Here is a 16,351-nt window from a genome sequence, read left to right on the forward strand (position 1 = left end):
AGGCTCTTCTGGGTTATTGTGCAGCTATAAGGATTTTGGAATAATGAAAAATCCTGATTCCTTTTTCTCTCTAATACTGTGCCTTCATGTACTAGAATCTGTGCGGACAGGAAATGAGGCAAAAATACCTTCATTGCATTTTTGGTCCCATTTGATACAAAATACTTTTTATGTGTATGAAGGTTTCTTAACACTCTCTCTCTTCACCCACAGGTTATAATTGTTACTGGTTAAGGATACATGTTTTTTTAGAAAACCCTTTGTCTGGAGTATACCACATTAATAGTATTAAGTATAGAGTGCAAAGATAAGAATTGAGGGTCTTCCTGTCTGTAGAGCCCATTACATGGTATTTGAATGAACTCTAATGGGGTCTGACAGACGTCGACATGGTCCTCACTTTGTCAGCCATGTCTAACAGCATTTATTAGTATCTTGTTGACTTTTGTCTCTCAGTGTTACCTTTATGTGAATGGACGTGCAAGGTAAGTGAAAGTGTCACCAGTGGACAGTCTATTTGTGGCTGTTTATCTGCCATAAAATCCACCCTAAAGCCTTAAACCTGCGCTCATCTCTGTGTGTCTGTGGCCTGCTTTCATTGTATTTGAGGCCTGAGGTCTCCCTAGTTGGGAGCTCTGGGACAAGCATAAAAAGTAAAAGATGTATGTAAAAAAGTTACTTGATACCAGGAATTGTATAGATGTTTTGACCCAGCATCTGTGCTTCTTTCCTTATTTGTTGTTGTGAAACTGAAGGCAACCTGCTGCACAGTTGCCTTTGAAGTCTCTGTTTTCATGACATTTTAATGCACTTTCTGTCATATCATGTGAAGTGAGTGGAAGGGGAGTTTGTGTTATATAAAATAATAGATACTGGGTGTTGTGCACCCACACAAACTACTTCTTAGACACTTAAGTTTGGTTTCAGTGCTGCTACAGACGTGTAGATGGACCTGGGATCTGGTTTCATTTAATTCATTGCGGTAACACTGTATTAGTAAATACATAATAAAAAGAACATGGCATCTCATACATAGTGGCCCACATGAATTAGTCTGCAACAATAATGCATTCAAGACATTGAGTGTGCTTCATTAATATTATATTAAGACTAAATTGTCAGATAAAATGTTGCAAGGTTTGAAACATTATTTTGTGTTATTATTTTCAATCGTGGAGTTGGTATCCCACATGGGGGTTAGAAATATATTATTGCTATATTTTAAGAGAAGAGTCGACTTAGCATATGTTTTATTTCATATATCATCCATTTACAGCTTGGAAATATAATCCAAAACTATGCTACATGCACATTCACATAACATTTGGTTGTGAATATTTGGGGAACTAAAAATTAGGTTGTGGGCCTGGAAGTAATTGCTGAGAAACTCTGCTTTAAGGATTTCTGTTGTGTAGCCGGACAAAGAAGCTTTAGCTACTGTATCAAACAGTGTTTACAGAAAGGGGGAAGTCTCAAAAAGAGCGCAGGGGATATTCACTCCTAAATCTGTGCTGCATTGAGGTCTCCCAGCCCATCCAGCCAAGTTTAGCCCAAGCGAGGCCCTCAGCGCATGCTCCACCTGACCCAATTATATCCAGTCTGAGGGGAAAGATAGCCCACTTTGATCTACACGAGACCGCCAGCCAAGCTCGGGCTGACAGGGTCTGGCACTTAATGCTGCTTTCTGCTAGACGTTTTTTCCAGGAAAGATGTGTTTGAGTGCTGCTTAAAGAGTCAAAATGTGGAATGTGTGGTTGCGCATGCACACGTGCTAAGAACATCAGGCGAGTGGCGTGCAACCTGTGAAGTAAGCTGTGGCCCCTTTTTCCTAAAAAAGCTCGTCCTTGGTGAGATAGTGATGGGGAGAATGGAGCTAGAAGGCAGATCAAAGGAACAGGATGTTTATTGTGAAATGGAGAGATGGGAGTAATTATTTCAATCATCCACTTAATTACTGATTAGCAGGGTTATAATTTTCTGTTTGATTAGGATCAGATATGCAATTGACTGAAAGACGTCTGTTTGTGTTGGATAGGAGAATTTCTTCCCCTGCTGATGGTAATACAAGGAACTGTGGGTGCATAGAGGATAGATCTATTGCAGCTTTTGTTATCTGCCTGTAAAATTAATCAGTAGCGCTCTGATTGTCTATTAAGCACTTGTACTTCATCTGATTTTATCAAGCACAGATTCAATTTCCGCTTGAAAATGCCAAGTCTTGTCATTGCAACAGGAAAGTCAACACATTTTTAATGCCTATTTTCATGTTTTAGAGAATAGATATTGAAACTTAAAGGATTTGTCCACTGTATTGTCCTTTGAAGTTAACTTTAATGAGTGCTGATCCTATATACAGTAGAGTACCCGCTTATTATATCCCACTTTAGCTCCTCCCCCTTAAACTCCTACGTCAGAGCACCACCCCCAGACCTAATGGCTATTAATGCACCATTCATATAAAACTAAAAGTGTCCCCACTCCCCCCACCAGTTTAGTGACTCATCCCATCCATCCTGTGCTGGTGTAGGCCTAGAGTGTTCTTGACGGTTCCTCGTCACTGGTGTGAAAGAGGCTGAAGGGTGGAGACCCAGTGAAAGAGAGGGATATAGAGGACAGAACTTGGCCGCTCCACTTTTGCAGGACGTAAAAGTGGGACAATCTGTTCCTTGGATGATCTCCAATTCTACTTTCTGGGGACCCGATACACTGAAAATATATCTATACACATGCTCTGTCCTACATAGGGAGAGAGTGAGTGAGTGAGAGAAAGAGATAGAGATAGAGAGATTGACAAAAAAAAGGGAAATATGAGTATGAGTTGAGCTGACTGTCCATTAGGTCTTAATAGCTCATTGTGCTGGGACTGAATGGGAATGAATATTCATTTGAGATTGGCCAAAAGAAGAGGAGAAACCCCTGCAGCACACAGCCAACACTCTGTCACAGCAAACCCTACAGAGCACACATAGATAATGTGTGCAGTGACAGTAAGGTGTTTTAACTGAAGATAATTCATATAATGTTTTATCCTTTTAAATACAGTAAAATAGGGATGACACTAAAATCCCACAGATCCAACATTATTTTGCACTGTGCATAATTTGCCTCACAGTAAATCTGAGTCTGATTTATTAGCTAACACATGCATAATGTTTTGTTTATACGGAACCCCATGGACTAAAGGAGCCAAATGAGCCCCAAAGTCTTTATTGCAATTTTGCTATACTTTGCAAAAAGCAAGAAGCACAGAGAAGATCTCAGAAAAGACAAATAGAGGCAAGAAATACCGGTGACCTCTCTCTGCAAATCTCTCCATCCATCCATCCATCCATCTTTGCCTTCCAGGTGCTCAAGGAGGGGATCCATCTCTGTCCTCGTTATCATGATTAATCAGTTCCTGATTCTTCATCTTACTTTCACTTCATTTCTTTACTGTCTGTGGACCCACGTGGCCCAGATCTATCGAAATCCTCTATTTGAGTCTCTGCATGGCTTCTGATCATCAGAATTCAAGCTGCTGGATTGGCATCCCATGGGCAGAAAGACTCACCAACATCTGAAATCTTCAGATGTCCCTCTTTTCTACTTAAATTGCATGACTGTTGAAATTTTTATCCAGGTTTTGAGTTAGGAGCTCACAAGATCAGGAAAAGCAACTATATGACATAACTGAATTGTGTTGTCCTAGAATTATATTATAATTAATTAAAGCATTGGCAAAATTATATAATATAGTGTATGTTTATAGGTTAAAGAATAGGTTCAAATTTTTTAAGTCTGTCAGGTGCCCATATGGACAATAATTCCTTCTGTTTTTACTGGCCCTTAAGAGTCTTTATTGTGTGCAAAAATACAGTCGAAAGTTTATCTGAAGCTAAAAATGAAGCTTCAGGAGTAGAATCAAGTAGGTCTCTTCCTATGCTAGTCTTTTTAGTATGGCCTTCCCTCCACTGCAGCTCAACAATAAAACACAGTAGAGGAAGTTTTCAGCATTAAGGGATTTATGAAGAGCACATCTGAAAACGTTTTAATACTTAAACTACTGTAAAATCCTTCACGTCACAAATTTACACACTGACTTTAGCAGATTCCAGCCATAGATAAGGGCACTGTGCTCAATTTTTTTTTCTAACAGCTTAGAGCATACAGGACTTTGAGATGTGTCCAGTTATATTAATAAAACTGCATTGTTGTAATAGCTTAGACAGATATGAATAAAATCATTTGAGTTATAAGCCTTGCACGCCACAAGATATTCATTGCTTTCTGTCTGTTATCTGTCTATTGTGGCCTGCAATTTCTGCTGACCATTGCAATCACAGCCATCACAGCAAAATGAGGAATTGAATCTGGTATTAAATCATGTTGTATGTAAGTAAGTAAAACAGTAAAAGAAGCCTCAGTTCCTTGCTGACATTACAAGCAACCAGTACTTAGGAGGCGCAGGGTGAGCATATCTTCCTCTGACCTTAAAATATAAGAGGAAAATATTAGTATTGAAGAACAATGTCAGTGGCAGAAAAAAAGGAGATTCAATGTAAGACAGTAAAAAATGAGGTTTCAGCGTCTGAGACGATGCAGAAAGACAGTTCTTTCAGGAGGGTGAAATTCATTCCTCTCGTCCACCACCCTGTTCCCAAGAGAAAGAAAAGTCAAGACTAGTCGGAGAGATGATGGCCAGCACAGGGACAGGAGAGCCGAACAGCTGGCAAATGGAAACTGACTAAGTCTGAGCTATTGTTGTGGCAGAGCGTAGGAGTAGAGTGACATGACGGGGAAGGCAAAGACAAAATGACTTGTGCCACTGATGATGGCAGAGGAGAGCATGTCAGGAGGGGTGATTGGAGTTGCCATAGTTAGAATATGTCATCAAAGAGCATTTTCTTCTACACAAAACTCTAAAGCTCCTTTCATCCTCCTTGTATCCTTACATTACTGTAGATTTTGGCTTAGTTCTCCCCCCCCCCCTTTTCTCACATTCTCACTCTCTCACTCAATCTGATTACTCTGCTTTATGCAAACTACAACTCTCACTGTCTTTCTCTCTTGTGTATTCCTCTTTCGCTTTTACATCCCAATTATTAGGCTCCTGTCTACTTTCAGGCTGTCCTTCTAGTTCCTTATCTGGCCTAGTGCAGACTCAATGTTGTTCAATATTTGATGAGACTTTGTTCATAAATCAACCTCCTCTATTCTCTCCTGGCGTACTTGAATGATAGTGTTAATCTCTAAAATACTCCGTTAACACGCTGCTCTTTGTCAACTTTTGATTAGAGAGGCCTGATACATAAACTTTGAACATGTAAATCATGCTAACAAGAATGGCCAGTGGTAATTGAACAGCTGAGCTCTCAATGGCACTGAGAACCTTAAATCTACTGCTAGTGGTGGGAAACCTTAGCAAAGTTTGGTTAGATACCACAGACACCCAGCCCAAGATAAGCAGCAAAAAATTGATAGATGGATAGATACTGTATTCTAGTGTGTTTTTTTTCAAACCACTTCAACCACTTTCTCCTCTTTCTGCTTTCCCTGGTTCTCTTGCTTTGACAGACATTGTGTTTGCGTTAAAGTGGCCCACCCTGTCACTCTCAGAGCATCTTGGGGAATCGTTCACAGTCAATCCTCTTCCCTCTGTGGTATACTATCTTCCGCCCAGATATGCTCAACTAGCATACTTCCTTTTGGGCCAGTGAGAGATACACAGACTAGGCTTGGATTGTTTTGCATACATCTGGTCAATCATTCAAACACTGCTGGCTCTCTAATTATGGCATTTGAAATATAGTATAGTTGCAGTAACTCTTGTTCCATTACATAAAACGGTTTTGTAGTTACCGATCAGATTTATCAGTATCTCATATATTTTTTCAAGCAGATTGATCCCATTTCCCCAAACTCAGAGCCTAACCTCAACTCAGTGGTTTTCAGGACCCCACAAGGGTTCACAAGATAAATCAGAGTCACAAGATGAATATCAGGACAGAAAAGAAGAAAAAAACATATTTCTGCAACCCAAAATTAGGCTTGTTTTTTCAGACATTTCTCTAATCTTTGCTTTTTTGTGAAATGTGAGCAGATTGCAACCAGTAGACATATACAACCAATGACCGGGGGTTGTAGTTAGACATTGCTTCATTTTGAGGAGTCGCAAGCCAAAAGGTTTGCCCTAATCCATAACCAAACCGTTCCAAAGGTGGAGTTTTCAGCCAAAAAACCACCCAAAAAACAACAAAGCAGTCCTCTGGTCCTCGGTATTTTGAATATAGTATACTCTATGACCTCTTCATCAAATGTTTCTGTTGGATCTCTGGCTATTTACTAGCTTCTTCATTTCTACATTATTATTTATGTCACTTACAGGCCACTGTAAGCTGTGCCAGACACCTGTCGATGTCCTTGGTCACCGATAGAGGTTGATAAGTCAATAGTCATAGATCACTTAATTGCGCCTTTAACCTTCATCAACACCATGTTTTCTACATATTCTATTAATAACCAATTGACTCTTTACCTGCATGGTAATCTGTGGTTGAATGAGTTTAGATATGTGTCCTAATTTGAGTTGTGTCTCCATAATCTCATGTGATATTTTATTGAGTTCCATCTGTCCATCTGAGCACTCTGATACTCATCTATTACAGACTCCCAACTCATACGATATTCAGAGCACCAAACTGCCAATGAAAGAGTGGGAGATCCCCTGCGTCATTCACCACCATTAATGCGGCTGTTGGCAATGGTCCAGATCTGCATGATGGCAAAGCCCCTGTAGCCAGACTTCACCACAGAAAAGCCAGGACAGAACATACGGAGGCGCCAGTATGCCAAATCTGAAACACAGTGAAGCAATGAAACAATCTTAAAGCAAAAATCCACCCTTTATAAGACTGTTTTTTTAAATAGCTGCTAGTGATGCTGGTCTGTTTTATTGTGTGATAGTACTTTCTTCATCCTGCAGGCCTAATGCAGATGAGCTGACAGCATGTCAATCAAGATATTGTTCGTGTAATGTCAGTTTGTAGCGGGAAATGTTTCAACTGTCTAAATCATCAACAGGAAGGATCATGTTTTGATGTCAGTTCCTCAAGATCAAAGAGCAAGGTCCTTATTGTAGACCTTATGTAGACATTCATGGAGGAAGAAATCAATTGCACATTATTTCTTTGCACGTTTTTCCACTCAAAGAGCCCTCAGTTGAACGAAGCACCATGTAGATGCAAAACTTGTTGGGTTTTAATTAAGGGGCACAACTTTTCTTTTGCAGCGTACTTTGAATTAAATTGAATTTGGCATATTCTCGAGCTATGTCAACAACTGCAAACTTAGTAAATGCCTGTATTTTCAGATGTGACCTCCTAGAAGCAGGTTCACTGAGTCATCTGCATAGCATTGATGGGTAAAACCCAAAAGCCCCTTAAAACTGTAACGTGGGCTGGTGTTAAGTTAATCACGTAACCTGCTTCATTTAATGATGTCCACACAGGTTGGAAAAGCTTACAAGTTGTGGAAAGAACAAACCATAGATGTACAGCAGTTCCTCAAAGCAATAAGTAAACCTCTTTGTACTAGAACAAATCAAAGTAAACTGAAAATACACAGCTCGAAATGTTCAGCAATTGCAGGTGAGGGTGTGTTAGAGGGTAGTAAAAGAGCATGTGTGAAATATTGACAAGTTCACCTGGCTATAGGCTTTCTACACAGCAACAATCAAAGCACAAGCTCTGTGTTATTTGTTGCAAATCTACCACCTTGCTTGTGGAAATACACCAGAATTTGTTTAGTTTGGAATATACTGCCAGCAATCTTCTTCTTATGGCTGTTGTAGCTTCACAGAATCTTCAGGGCTGTTTCTTGAGGTTTTCACAAAGTATTGTGGGAAATGCATCACTGAATCATGTCGACGTTGTAAAGGCAGGTGGAGGGACAGAGAGTACACCAACAGGTCAATCGCAACGCCTCATTTAAAAAATAACACCTGTATCAAAATGACCTTCTGATGACTGATGTGTACCAGCGCACAAGTATCTGAGGGTGGAATTTTTCTTTAAGGAGCTCACATTTAGCTGTTAGCCCTGGGCTGTGCGTCAGACATAGGTCAGCTCCTTTACCACAAAGTAGCAATGATCTTGACCTCATGTGAAACTAAACTGCATATCTAACTCACTCTCTTCGGCAAAGAACCTGTGATGCAAATTCACAGAGTTTATATATAGCATGTCTTTCATCAGCCTGCTATTCCCCGATGCATTCCCAGTGGCTAAATGGAAAATGTGGACCAGCTCTGTGCTCATTCACACATGTGGACTTATTAGCATTGCCGGTGGCTAGTTTTTCTATTATTCTATTTGCACGTGTCTTTTTACATACCTGAATTACACACATTCTAATTTTGCTAAGTTCACTCTATTAATGAAATGTAGTAGTGTGTAGTTAAATGACCAAAGTTTACTCCCTTTTCTGCCTGTTTCCCACAGCATGTTTCTAAGGATGAAGCCAGTCTCATGGGATAGCCATGTTTTATCTCCATGACAGCTATGTCACTCAGCCCTCTCTGCAGTGACCCCTGCACAGCAAAGGATGCTGGGAAATAACGAGCACTTTTATCCCGGTCAGGATGACAAAGATGGCGAGGATGAAGAGGAGGAAGAGGAGCAGGGAGGAGAAAACAGAAAAGGGGAAGGTGGACGTGACACAGAGAATGGAGGGTTAGAGGGTCTGGAGGAAAAGGAAATGACGGGAGGACGACAATCCTGGGAGGGGAAAGGTGGCGAGGTGGTCAAACCAGCAGCCATTGTGGTCGGCAGACAGAGAGCAGACCGACCGCTGAGGCCGGGTAACCTGGGCAACCGGGGTATTGCATACATGACCAATCAAATCCCGCTACATCATCAACTGGCCAATAAGCAGCAGCATCATCTCATTGCAGCCAATCAGCAGCCTCATCACCCAGGCCTGAATGTGCTGCAGAAGAGACGAGCTCTCATGGAGCGCAGCATGACTACAGTGGCTCCGCTGGAGGACACTTTCATGACCATGATGGTTTTCCGCATTGGAATTCCCGATATCAAACAAACAGTAGGTGCATGTTCTCCTCAAAAATACTGTGGCCAGATACTACGCAAACATTTAATGAAACACAAACACTTACACATCAATCACAGGTTCTTCTTGGCCCCTAATTTGAAACTGATTTGAATGTACAAAAGAAAAAAATTCAACGGTTCATAAAAGTCGAGGAAGGCAGAAAAGTGAGTTCCTCATCTAAAACTACAAAGAATGCACTGTCAAAATCAAACATTTAAAAATCTAGTAATGTGTGTAAAATAGTCTCCCTTGCAAACAGGGCACCGACTGGAGGTCTTTCCAAATGAGGAAGTAGTTCAAGCCAAGTCTCTCTGGTATTACTGCCTCAGAGAGAGATAGCTTCAATCCGACAAACAGAATAAAAAGCTCAGGCTACTTTGCAATGTTAAGGCAGTAATGCATTTGGCTTTTTGTGACCTTTAATGAATCTGATCTGTGTGCAAAATTTTACTTCTGAAGATCATTTTTGTAATGGTGAGGTTCATCATTCATCCTCCATTTGTATTAAATGAATACCTCCCTCAATTATGGTTATTCCAGTACATATCCTGGAGTATAGATTTGTGTCAACAGAGACTAACAGGGTCCTGGTCCCCACTTGGTAGTGAGGCCCCTCAGAAAGCATATCAGGCCAGCACTTTTTTGGTTGCTGTGTTCCTCATCTATTTCTAAGGTTGCTCTAACTTTCCTGATAGAAGCTGAAATGATTCAAAATTGCTTCCCTTTCTAAATGCAGCTGTTTTGCATCCCTAAACTAAAACATTGATTTTGCTGCAGTGTTGACTCTACATCTGTTTCAAATTAGTTGCTGAGAAGAACCCCTGGGTTCTTGATGCATAAATTCTTTACATCCGCCAAATAGTGTGTAACGGCACAACTCTTATTCCAACGCATTTTCACTCCAGTCATCCCACAAGCCCTGGAATGAATCCCAAAAGGATGTAGGACAAAACGCAGAGCTTGACTTGTGTCGAGCAACGTGCGAGGGCAGACATATTCAGTCAACAACACCATGTAAGCATCTGTCTTAGGTCGGGTATCGTCATAATTAGTTTCCAAAACTGAAGTTAGAATCAATTCACACTTCCAGCTGCTCTCAGCAGCACGGTGGCGGCAGGTGAGAATTGGCCAGCCCACACATGACATATCCAGGTGAGAATGGGTGCCCCACTGTAACCCCTCCCCCCATCTTCCTTTCTCCATTTTCAACTCCCTGAACATGCCGATTGTTCTACATGTCAGCTAATCTGCCCTCAATATAACAGTAATTGCTAATTATCTAATAGGTTTTTAATGAGTTTGGGGAGAGCTGGGGAAGAGAGTGATGCTGGAAAGGAAGGAATATGTGGAAGGCATCTGTGTTGCTCTTAGGTCCCAGCCACAAGCATCATATTCAGCTCTGCATACTACTGACAAACACTCCGCACCCCCAAACCTTGCAACTGAAATGTTATTGAGCTGAATTAAAGAGAGATGTAGAGAAGGGGTGAATATTAGGAGCTAGTCAAAGAGAGCGAGGAAGGAAATGAATGCTACGAAGAGAGAGATGGGGAATGAATAAGCAAAGAAGAAGATATATGGATTTACATAAACCATAATACTGCACAGTGAAGGTCTAAATAACTCTCCTGAGTGGGGACAAGTAGTGCCAGAAAGAGCTCAGAAAATTCTTGATTGTATAAAACATAATGCTGGGGAGAGAAGTGTCAGTGTAATATACAGTATCCATTACATTAGACTTCTCTCCCAGGGATTAGCCACTCGATCTCTGTTACACACACACACACACACGCACACACGCACACACACACACACACGCTGTAGAATATACATATATATAAATATATACATATACAAATATATGTACACACACACACACACACCCCTAAATCTTTACTTGTCAATGAATAATATGAATTTGCATTTCCGAGCTGATCAGAATAGAAAACCATAATAACCATTACTATTATTTGTTAATGTTTGGGTATCAAACTGTCATGAAATGTGACCTACAGAAGCTAAATAGTTTAAGTAAAGTAAAAAATAAAGTATAATCTTTCTCCCATTATTTTTTGTGTGTCTGTTCATTTTTATTATTTGTCATGATATGATAATATATCTTTAGTTGTGCTTTGGTACAGCAGGTTATAGATGCTACAAACGGCATCGAAACACAAAACAACAAAAAAGTAAAATAATCCAAAACTAGGAGGGCAGACATGGACCTGGGGTGAATGATATGATTAGTAACTGCATTTAGCTTGGGATTGTAGCTCTATCCTGCCCGCTGGCATATGCCACAATACCAGATGGTGAGCGCTACAGAGCCTGTTTTGACCAGCAGCAGACTGGTTAGAGCCCAAAATACAATTCAGATCCTAAATAACTCTGATGGCCAGAAGAGGGAGGTAGTGATTATGTAATCTTAGCCACATTGTGTAGCTTAATACCTTCATGTGGGAAGGACAGAACTCTTAATCTTCTTTTTTTGTTCTCAGTAACAAAAAAAAACAAACGTAATAATAACAGACAAAGACACTGCATACTAAACACTCGCCATGTTTAATTCCTCACTTCAAGAGTTTTTTCAATTCACACATTCAGCTCAAAGATAAAAAAACAAACTAATTTCTATACAAAGAGGGCATGCTGAGCATCCTGTGCAGTAAGGAATAATGTATGCGACACCCTGAAAGAACAAGGTTTGCTTAAATCATTGTCAAAATATGCTGAATCACTGCAGCTAAGAAACACTTTTGAGCGAGTAAAAACACTACTTCTTTTAAAAAAAAAAAAGTTGAATAATGATAAATCGTTGCTCTTTGTACTTCAAAGAAATTACCTTTGGGCTCAGACAGAACCCAATCGCTCTCATTCGCACACACATAACACACATAAAACACTCACAACAGTACGTAGCCACAGTGGACAGGTGCTTTGCAGCCTGCAGCAGCAGTCCGTTTTATACCAAAATGTGTTTAGGTCTCAGTTGAACCAAGTGGTGTTGAGCTGTGTCTGTTTCTTGATGCTAGTGTCCAACTTGAGGACCTCTCGGATTGCCATGGTAGCGTAGGTTGAGGGAGGCAGGGAGAACTCCATCCGCAGAGCCCGATACTTCCCCTCTGTTGGAAGCGGAGAGAAAGAATGTGTCAGGATGTGTGCAAAGAAGGCTATCAAACAACTCATCTCATACTTGATGTTTATTTTGTTATATATGAGAAACCAAAAGCATTCATACATCTCAACAAGTACATCTTCTCTAATTGGCTACTTTAAGCATATTCATCAAGGTGGGAAGAAGCTGAAGTTTCATCACTTATTTCATCTTTTAAATTATTCTGCATGGGTAACAGCTATTTTAGAATAATCTCCATTTCTCTCTTATAGTAATGTAGCAAAGATGTGTAGGGACAAAATCGGTTAAACATTCAGTTCAAACTGATCTGCTATGTTAGGTAATGCATTATAGTCGGTAAAATACAGACAAAAAAGTTGGTGTTTAATTTTCTTTTGCTCCAGTTTAGTCCAGTGTACCACAACGGACCAAAATAATCCTAAAGGAACTTACCCTTGTTAAAGACAGGAGCCGGTTTGTTCTCCAGCTTCTCAAAATCACTATGCACCAGGGAGATCCTGGGGTCGTCATACTGAATCACCTCCCTGCATAAAAACAAACAGAAATACCACAACACACCAGATTAGAGGTGATTAGAGGAACTGCAGATTACAGAAGAAAAGCAGTCAAATACCTGCAGTGCACAATAACAGCCTCTGTATAACAATATAGTTGGTATACAACACCAAAAAGGCCTTTGTACAACAGTGCCACAGCATGTTAGGAAATAATACACTAGTATTCAATGCTTCTAACCAGCTGACATCACTGGGTCTGATGATGATGCGTCTGTAGGCTCCAGCCAGAGAATAGTCCTTCACTTTGTGTCTCATGTTGTCGATGTCCAACCCATCTGCGGTGAGCAGCTCTCTGTAACCTTTGCCCACTGACAGAAAGACAGAAGTATTACAAGTAATTCATTCAATTTTATCTGTAAAGCACCAAATCCTAACATCAGTCATCTAAGGATACTTGTATAGAGCGGGTCTAGACTGTACTACTTATAATTATATACACAGAACTATTGTATACATTCATTTCCTTTTCTGTTGTATGCTTACATTAATTCTGTTTTATTCCTTTCATTTAGCTTTTTAAATCAGCAGTTTAGTTATATACATTTGTATCCACTTAAGCCGATATAGCTGTGTGTGGTTGGTGCCTGTGTGTTAAGAGGAATGGGTGTTATTTTCACATAAATTAGTGTTAAAACCACCCAATGCTATTTTTCACAGCTATCTAACATGCAAATAAATGAACTTTAAAATCACACAGAGCCATTTCTTACCATGATGAGAGGGGTAGATGACATCAAACCCAGGAAGTGGCATCACAATGTCATGGATGGAGCAATTTTCAGCCTCCTCTGCAGACAGCACGTGTGCTGTGGCTTTATAAACACAGAGACAACTTTAGTATGTGTGTATATATATATATATATATATATATATATATATTTATCTGAGTAGTACTGATAACTTGAAGTAGAATTGCAAAATAATCTACTTTGTTTGAACACCATTCATTTTCACATGTTCAGCGTGTTTGTGTCTGTTTGTTATCTGTTGTTGTTGTGTGTGCTGTGTCACGTGTCTGAATTGAAAGATGTTGTTTCGTAAAGTTACTTTATTGTATCATTTGACACAACCTGTGGTTTACCGCTACTATTTCATGTCCAGACTGGCTGTTGTGAAAATGTCTTCTGTTCTTAAAATGAATTATGGTTTGTTGTCTGCAGGAAGATGAATTAAAATGTGTTTTCTGAAATCTCCATTTTCTGCATTATAATACAAAGCTACAGCTAGCAGGACAGGTGAGGCTTAGCTTAGGGCATAAAGACTGTTAAAAAGGCGTAGGACAGCTGATCTGGCTCAGATAGTAAGGTTAAACAAAATCCACAACCCCAACCATTTTTATCCAGGTTGAAGAAATTGAGAATATGAGCAATTTCCAAAACATTTGTGAACTTTTCCTTAGCCAGGTTTAAAAGGGTAACTACTAACTTCCTGGTTGAGCACCAGTCCCCTCCACCAGCCTTGGAGGCAAGGCTTTTCGATTCTGCGGCTCACCATAGTGTTCCACACCACGCTCGGTGCTGTGGATGTACATCATTTTGACGTTGTTACGAGGGATCTGAAAGAAGAACAAATACCCTCATTAAGGGGAGCACAGAAACCTGCTCTCTAGTCGCTTATATATTTGTGTGTGTTGTATTCCAGGGCTGTACGTTTAACTTTTTAAGCAGAATGTGTTGTGTTTTTTGTAATGCTAGGCACTATAATTGTGATGTAAGGTTGGATGCATACGGCTAGGGTGTACTGGCACTATATGGTCTTTTTCGTGTCTTCTTGATCGTCATCTATTAGAATAATACAATCAGTGTGTTAGCTGATATCGTTCACATGTGCATAATATGTGGAGATCCTAAATGGGGCAAGCCCGTGTATACACGGAGATAGACATAAGCAAAAAGAAGGGATGGGATAGATTCACGATTTGGACCCACTAATGGCAATGATTAACTATATCTAAATTGACCAGTGCGATAATATAAACATGTATTGTTCACATGAGCAGGAAGTGGGATAAATCGATTTTTTTTATTCAATATACGGCTCTTTCTTAGGTAAACCAAGAGCAAAAAATAACGTGTAACAGCGCAGCAATCATGGAAGTAAATGTGACATGTATACTTTCAAAATTGCTTATATTCAATTAGGGAATAATACATCAGTTGAAAACAATTACATATGCAATATTCTATATCTGGGAGAGGGTCTCAAAATTGATAATTATCAGTTGTTAGTACAATGTCACTAAATAGTGTGTGTAGTATGTGTGTGTGTGTCAGCCAGAAGTTGCAAGTCATATCAACCTGGATCGCTCGGTCTCATCTGCGTCTAGTGTAGTTCAACCATAGTTTCTGTCCAGGAGGTAGCACTTCACCATCTGTTACAGGAGTGGAGAGGAACAATGATGCCTGATTTTGTGAACACAGTTCATCCAGCTAGTAGACTCATGTTTTCATTATGTGTTAATATTGTTTCATCACCTAGATATGGAATAAAATGTGTCCTTGTTTTATGTTTCCAACCGTTTCGCACAGTGGCAAACTTTCTCATGACTTGCTTTTTCATTTATAGCATATTGTTCTGGAGTCCAACGCTGTTTCTCCAGGTATTAGCCTCCAGAACCGACAAACAAGCATGCTGGTCGAGGTTTGGTCCTGAAATTATCAGGGACCTTGTTCGCTTTCTCTGCGCTCCTTAATATAGCGCGTCTCGTGTATATCTCTCTCTCGGCTTATTAGGGTACATTTTTATGCATGGTTACTACATCCTGCAGGTTAGTTGTCGGAGCGCTGTTAAGAGTTGGAGAATGGACCTGAGCTCTCGCCCAATAGCCCTCTCTGCTTTAATGTGTGTCCATCGGAGAATCACGAAGGATGATAGTGTTGTTTATGTGTGCTACACTATTAAATTGTCAGCAAAACGGTAGTCGGAATGAACTTCTGTGTGTGTCTTTTATATTGGCGTGTCAAGTGCGTCACTTTTGTGAACTAGTTATATGAGACTCATGCAGTCTGAGTGTAGCGGGGTTGTGGATATAAATGTTATGGCTATAGCAGCATACGTATCTGTTCACCAGATAGTACATCACCAATCTCCATGTGTGGTGGATGTCTCGAGAGAATCTCGGCGTATCATATAATTTAGAGCTTATAGATCTGAAAGGTTTGGTTTAGCTGTATCTATTACCAGGTATAGGCCTAAATAATAGGACTTATATTTATATGTTGTGTGTATATTGCGTATTTGTGTTTTTATTTCCCGACAAGCGTACCTATATCCTAAAGCGGGCAATACTACTGTGTATTTTACCAATTTCCATTTAGGCATCCTAATTTAATCTACATTGTAATTTATAATACTTTTTATATATCCTCATAATGAGGTTTATTCTTTGGTTTTATTTGTCATCACATCGATTTAGACTTAGCTTGCCATGCAATATTTTTTATTGTGTTATGTGTTTTTGCACACCAGGAGCATTGTTTCTGGTAAACTTCCTGTATGAAACTGTATTCTTTACTTGCTGTTCTGTGAGGGAGTTCTTTTAGCTGTTAAAAACTTTGGCTATTGATCTTTC

At 39.9% G+C, this 16,351-nt stretch overlaps 2 protein-coding genes across 2 annotated transcripts in view; both read right to left on the minus strand.

Annotated features, from left to right (window-relative positions):
- Positions 1-412, minus strand: part of LOC118334027 (SH3 and multiple ankyrin repeat domains protein 1-like) — a 33,147-nt gene extending 32,735 nt beyond the window's left edge. The window contains exon 1 of the mRNA XM_035669844.1: positions 401-412. Within this exon, the coding sequence (XP_035525737.1) occupies positions 401-412 (12 nt within the window). The remainder of the gene's footprint in view (positions 1-400) is intronic.
- Positions 413-11,630: 11,218 nt separating this feature from the next.
- Positions 11,631-13,625, minus strand: LOC118329978 (pseudouridylate synthase 7 homolog). The gene is made up of 4 exons (XM_035664344.1): positions 13,491-13,625; positions 12,959-13,088; positions 12,656-12,747; positions 11,631-12,209 (listed from the first exon to the last, which is right to left on the minus strand). Exons 1-4 carry the CDS (start codon positions 13,531-13,533, stop codon positions 12,073-12,075), a joined length of 402 nt encoding a protein of 133 aa, XP_035520237.1. The 5' UTR covers positions 13,534-13,625; the 3' UTR covers positions 11,631-12,072.
- Between the last annotated feature and the right edge of the window lie 2,726 nt (positions 13,626-16,351).

The sequence above is a fragment of the Morone saxatilis genome, unplaced genomic scaffold (assembly GCF_004916995.1).
Source record: "Morone saxatilis isolate NCDOM2014 unplaced genomic scaffold, NCSU_SB_2.0 Contig1, whole genome shotgun sequence".
NCBI classification, from domain to species: Eukaryota; Metazoa; Chordata; class Actinopteri; family Moronidae; genus Morone; species Morone saxatilis.